General features: G+C 45.5%; 1 protein-coding gene and 1 long non-coding RNA gene across 2 annotated transcripts in view; both read right to left on the bottom strand.

Annotated features, from left to right (window-relative positions):
- Positions 1-6,193, bottom strand: part of LOC138730536 (uncharacterized) — a 31,079-nt gene that overhangs the window by 24,494 nt on the left and 392 nt on the right. The gene's annotated exons all lie outside the window — the stretch shown is intronic.
- Positions 780-6,141, bottom strand: LOC138730528 (parathyroid hormone 4-like). Its single transcript, XM_069875813.1, has 4 exons — positions 6,032-6,141; positions 3,597-3,707; positions 2,136-2,297; positions 780-1,314 (listed from the first exon to the last, which is right to left on the bottom strand). The coding sequence occupies exons 3-4, from the start codon at positions 2,222-2,224 to the stop codon at positions 912-914; spliced, it is 492 nt and encodes a 163-aa protein (XP_069731914.1). The 5' UTR covers positions 2,225-2,297; positions 3,597-3,707; positions 6,032-6,141; the 3' UTR covers positions 780-911.

The raw sequence follows: 6,193 nt of genomic DNA, 5'->3' as shown, positions 1-6,193 counted from the left end.
AAGGTTTTTATTAACAACAACATCAAGGAGTTTGTGGGGTTAATTACACAAACAGCTTTGGCACATGCATAGCGGCAACAGAGGAATTTCAGGATCTGAACCAGCGTGTATGGTTCCTACATGATGGAAACATGTGACACAGGTGACAGATTTAGTTTCTGAAAGGCTCGTTTTCCAATTAAACTGGGCCCTGGCTCTCCCAAACAGAGCCAGTCAGTTTGATGTGAAAGGGGAACAGCAAAATCCTGTGCTTCCTCCTTCAGGAGACCCAGCTAGTGGGATGAGGCCAGTAAAAATCTGATGCACGAAACAAAAGGCTCAAGTAGGGCCTCTGGGAGCCGATTCTCACCTCTCCCAGCAGCAGAACAAGAATTGTAGAGGGCTCTGGCTGGGAGGGTGGGGATCACTGCCAGCTTCTGTCCCCGTGGAAAACCTGAGAGATGGGAGGCTTAAGATATGCTGGAGAAGCAGAAAAAACAAACCTAAAATGTAGGGACAGTCATTGCTGCTGTAGAGCAGGGCACAACCGGAGGCGGGTGTGAAATGGAAGGGAATCTGTAGGAAAAAGCAACTGCCTCTTCAGGTTGTGCCGTGAGGCTGCAGATGTGCAGGTGAACAAACCCAACTGCAGCTAGATGTGGGCTGCAAGGGTTACAAGAGCTACCAGCACCTTCAGGTGTCGGTGACAGACAGGGAGGACCCTCCTGTGGGAAGGGAGAAGCGCCCCCATCTCACAATCCCAGCACTAGGGCTGCCTGCCAGGGAGAGGTCTTTGTGGGCTTTACTCAATAGCTAGGAGCAATTAATGGAGAAAAAAGGCATGGGTTTGATCTATGGTTCCCCTTTGTGCTAGAGCTGTTCCTTACAACTTTGTGTGTCTGAAGCAATGGAGAGACCGAGCTGGATGGAGACTAGTGGGAAGAGTTCTGTGGCTGGGTGCTGGGACTGCTCTTGCTGCTCAGCTCCTTGATTTGAAGGAGGTCGAAAAGGTCTTGTGGGTTCCAGTAACCCTTTGGGGTCTTGTCATACCACAGCAAATCCAGCTGCTTTAACGAGGGCGAGCCCTGCTCTTTTCCTATCAGTTCCATCAGCTGCTTCATCAGGCTTGAAGTGTCATCTCTGTGGATGCTGTTGGAGAGATCTGAGGGTTCTTGGCTCTTCTGCGAATCCCACGTGGCATCTGAGAACGAAACATCCCTGCTGCTGGCTGTGTGCACACTGCCTAGGGCGTTCTGGAGCCACATCAGGCGCTTCAGCCCTTGGAACGCCCTCCCTTTGTCGTGCATGAGCTGATGTTCCGTCACTGCCCTTCTGCTGCAATGGGAAAAAAAAAAAGTGGGTTAGGAACCAAGCACAGCTGGATCTAAGTTCCTGTGTAAAGCGATTTGTATTCATCTGCCTGGGATGTTTCCCTGAGGCGGGAGCATTGGTCTGATCCCTTCCTGGGATGTGGAAGGCAGCCCTGTGGTGCTGAGTGCTCCCACGCAGGATGGTTCTGGCAGCCACTGAGGCATCCCAGAGGATGGGAATCTGAAACACTGCCATTCCCAAAAGGTATACAGTTACCTTGACAGGTTAAACCCCTTTTCCGTGACATTAGTGTGATGGGATTGCTGGGATTGTTGTTTGTTTCCTTCCAGAGCTCTGCATCAGCAGTTATTCAGCTGAAATCAGTCGTGCCCATGAAATGAAAACAGATCCATATTTTCTTCAGATATATCAAAAATTTTGAGCCAAATATGGTTGGGGAAGGCAGGCTAATTCTGGGATGCAAATATTTCTGCATTTCAGGCTGTTCAGGTAACAGCTGACTGCAGCTACAGACTCCCACTGCAGATCTGGATCTGAATGGGAACCTAAATATGGAATTTTAGTGTGTGCCATTTCCATGGCTTGTGTTGAAGCTCCTGATATGGTTTGCTGTGCTGTGTTTAAGAGCATCAGCTGAAATGTGGTACAGATTATGCACCTAAAAATGCAACCGATCTGATTTTATACTGCATGGAGGACAATGTAAAATGTTGTCCTATCAAGTGTGCAAAATTTTCCTTCCACCATCCCCTGAAGTAAATGACAGCAGTGGAGAATGCAGCCCGCTAAATCAAAGCATTAAGTAAAAGGATGATATTACTTACTTTTCAATGTCTTGACACATTGCAAAACAGGCAAAAAGAAGAATCGCCAAAAATGCAACCATCTGCAGAGATCTCTGGGGCAGGACCATTTTCTTTGTGCTCCACGGGCCAACAAGCTGACAGTAGAATCAGTAATTTTTCTTTCTCTCTTCTGTCTTTCACCTGACAAAAAGAATTTCAGCCTTTAGACGCTGGTCAAAGTGGAGCACTGTACTACAGGATATCATCCCAGACCTCCCAGAACACCAGCGTGGGGATGTGTAGCATCCCCAGTGAAAGGTGAAATAGTACATTTCCACATTTCCTTGCCAAGAGCCCTATATCTCTTTTCCCCCTATTGCCTCTCAATATATTGCTTCCTACTCTGGAGCACCTGCATGCACAGGAGATTGTTTCATTTAGAACTGACCTTACTGATAAAAACTCAGCTGACTTTAAATGGATCAGGATCACTGCCTAAGAAACCTGCCGCAAAACTCAGCAGGAGTTTGAGACTGGACCACACAGATCAAGTTAAAAGGTGGGCACAGCCCCAGGATCTGGATCTTTAACAATACAGCCTTTCCCAGTGCAAGTGCCAAGAGCCAAACCTGCCAGTGCACAAGGATGATATTAGGCTGACAGGGGATTTCTTTTCTGAAATAAGTGGTTTTCTGGCTTAGGGAAGGGACAGCTGGAAAAGGTAATCGAGTCATGATTATTTTCAGCCAAGTTATAAGTGCATTCAGTTCTATATGTGCTCCTAGCACTGATGTGCCTCTATCAACCCATCTTTTCATCTCCACTGCTCCTGTATGCCAGGTTTATCACCAGGATTTCTGCAGTTTGGACCCTCCTGGCAGTACGCTGCCTTTAGGATTGGCCCAGCCTGTCCCGTTAGTTATCAACTAGCAAATCCTGTATTTATTGTTACATCAAAACCTGAACAGACAACAAAACAGAAGTTGCAGCATTGAAGTTTTTCTGTAAGAAAATGTAAAGGTGCGTTCACCTGTAACTCATTTTTTGAAGAAACACTTAGTTTATGCAGAAGCAATTTGTGTTAATAAAAAGCTCAGCATCTCCTCAGATGACTTTTCTATATGTTATCTTGAATACTGAATGGTTAATGACTGGATAGAAAGGCAAATTATACCTTTCATTGTAAAAATTAGTCTTGTTCTTAATCAGCCTACTCCACTAATTTGTGAGTCATTTCCTTGGACAATATGTTCAAGTTAAACTAGACAGGAAAGAACAAATAGGTATTAGTTTCAATTTGAATATATTTCTGTATTAAATACAGATCCATTCACAAAAATATGTAGATATGTACATGCTGTATGGTATTTTAGGTTATGCTAATATAAAACTCCTGCTCAGGCATAATGGCTAAGATATACTTCCCTATCCTGATGAGCAGTAAACAATGAACTAACTAAAAAGCACTTCCCGGTTACAAAAGTGCCATTACATACTTACTGATGATCTTGTAGAGATCACGGTGAAGTTCTGATCTGCACAGGTCCCTCTCCTTGTCAGTCCTGTTGTGATGTTCCAGTTGCACCGAGTGCCTTTCGCCTTCTTTTATACCTGCCCAGAAACCACAGAAACAATAGGAGTGATTCCACAGCGCTTTGTGACTAAGACCTTTCCTCCGATGTCAGTGAAATGAGACAGCTCGCTCTCTCCAGCGATAATAAATCTTGGATTCTGAAATGTTCCGTTCAGCTGTGACTAAGGAGTTTGCGGAGAGTTTGTTATCACTTTGCTGTCTCTCCTGTTCTGTGAGAACTTCTTTATTCTAGCACAGTGTTCCTGTGCCCCGAGATGATGGAAAAGGGATGTTCAAACCTGTTGTTCAAGGGTTGATCCAGAAAAATATCTCTTGTATACAAAAGAGATCTCCCTCTTTTGCTGTCCTCACATCTAGGACACTAATTCTGTGTAAGAAGAATCTATATCAACAATCCTGGTGAACTGCAACACCAGCTATCAGCACACAATCAGCACAACGGAGCAGCTACTCAGAGAAAATCTAACTGAGCAGCTGCTAAGCTCCCACGAGAATTAATCACACAGTGTCCTGAGTTGGAAGGGACCCACAAAGATCATCAAGTTCAACTCCTGTCCCTGCATAGGACAACCCCAAAATTTGGCATTGGCCAAACGCTTCTGGAATATCGTCAGCCTCGGCATCGTGACTGCTTCCCTGGGAGCGGTTCCACTGGGGGAAGAACCTTCTCCTCATGTCCAACCTAACCCTGCACTGCTCAGTACAAATGTTCAGTACATGTTCAGTACAAATTTCAAATAAATCCATTGATTGTACCGCAGGCACGTTTGGTTTAAATCTTGGGAACTGCAGAACCTGACTAAACAGTGAAACACAAGTAGTAGCTCAGGCAAAAAGCCCAAATCTGCTACACTTTGCAACCCTATGGGGTGCCGTGCAAGGTTTGGTACTCGCTTTGCAGCCTCTAACCAGGTGGTTTCAACAGAATTTGAATGTTCAGGATGTGGCTGGACCATTAGGCTGAAACATAGGTCTGTTCAACAGGACCGATTACTATATCTCAAAGTGAAAGGAAGTGAATGCATTTGTCATCTCCAAGGAGAAACTCCCTGGAAAGATTGAAGAGATAGTTTGCTTGGTGTCAATCAGAAGGTACCAATTCCTTTCACACAGATATAGACGTACCTTCCCATTAAACCTGCCCGCAGGTGGATGCAGACACATTATCCAAGTGGAGACAGGTCCTATTAGCAGAGCTCACAGAACCTCATCTGTTCTCGCAGCTTCTATCATCAAATTCTTTTTGGTTTATTCTTCATGACAGCTTATTCGGAGCCCCGCTATTTCAGAGTGATCACGTAAGCATTCCTGATTTCATTACGTGAGTCCCAATTGTTAAGGAGAGTCACTCATTAAAGACAGCAAAGTGTATTGCCAATTAAAGATGACATTTGTTAAATGTTGGTAAAACTGGGGCGTGCTTCACAGCTTGGTTTCCAGGGCAGCAGTTACACTGAATTATCTACCTGTGAAGCTGAGGTTTCTTAGCTACACCTTCAAGGACTAATAAACGTTGGCCAACGCCATGTCCAAAACATCTGCTCTAAGTCATCCTTGAACTTTTTGAGCCTCCATTATACAACGGGTTTTCATTAAATGCAGTTACCGGCATCTCCGATGGAAGAATTAATCTTGTATTAATTTGAGTGACCGCAGGCAGGCCAGAGACGCTGACATGGGATTAGTAAGTGGGTGCTTGAGGCATTCCGTAATGGTCAAACCACATTGCCATGGCCACGCTCTTCCACTGGATATTTCCACCCAGGGACTTAGAGGAAGTCAACATAACCTTGGATGTGACTTTTTAACACCTCCCTGAGAGGCGTGTGCGAGGACAGGCTACACCAAAGTTAGGATACATCTTTGAGAAGCAGCCGGCGTAAAGATTTGGAGCATGGCAGGGAAGAGATGCTCGCAGGGATTGATTTCCACAGTTTGCAAGATTCCTAAAGAAAACATAAAACAAATCTCAGCCTATACTGCAGCCGCACACACAGTCGTTAACAATTTGAACTCTGATGGGAACGTTCCTAATTTCGCAAGGAGGAATTATACAAAGAGCATCACCAGGTGATATTTTTAGCTGGTGTGGATTCATCTCTGCCAAAGCCCCAAACTGCGTAGAACACGCTAGGAGCCCGTTTTGCCAGGGGAGCAACCAGCAAACCCAGCTGATCGGAGTTTGGTTGCCTGGTTGGGGGAGAGGGGCCTCCTTCCAAACACACCTGAAGTCATCAAAGGTTTTTAACTGTGGCTTCAAAGCCTTCCCTCCCTGCCCTCTGGCTTTTCCTGGTTTTAAGGCAGGACTTGGTGATAGAGGGTACTTTTGCTGTTCCATCACCTTTTTCAGTGGGAGTGTTTGAGTGAGGAGGGCTGGGCAAATTAAGGTTTCCCAGGGAGCGATTCTTTTGTTTTGCTTGCCAGTCCTCTTCCCCAGGGAGCCAGGTGGGGGAGGAAGGAATATGGGCTGCAGAGCATGAAAGAAAAAGGAAAGAGAAAGCCC

This window comes from Phaenicophaeus curvirostris, chromosome 24 (assembly GCF_032191515.1).
Source record: "Phaenicophaeus curvirostris isolate KB17595 chromosome 24, BPBGC_Pcur_1.0, whole genome shotgun sequence".
NCBI classification, from domain to species: domain Eukaryota; kingdom Metazoa; phylum Chordata; class Aves; order Cuculiformes; family Cuculidae; genus Phaenicophaeus; species Phaenicophaeus curvirostris.
This window is presented reverse-complemented; position numbering and strand designations above follow the sequence as displayed.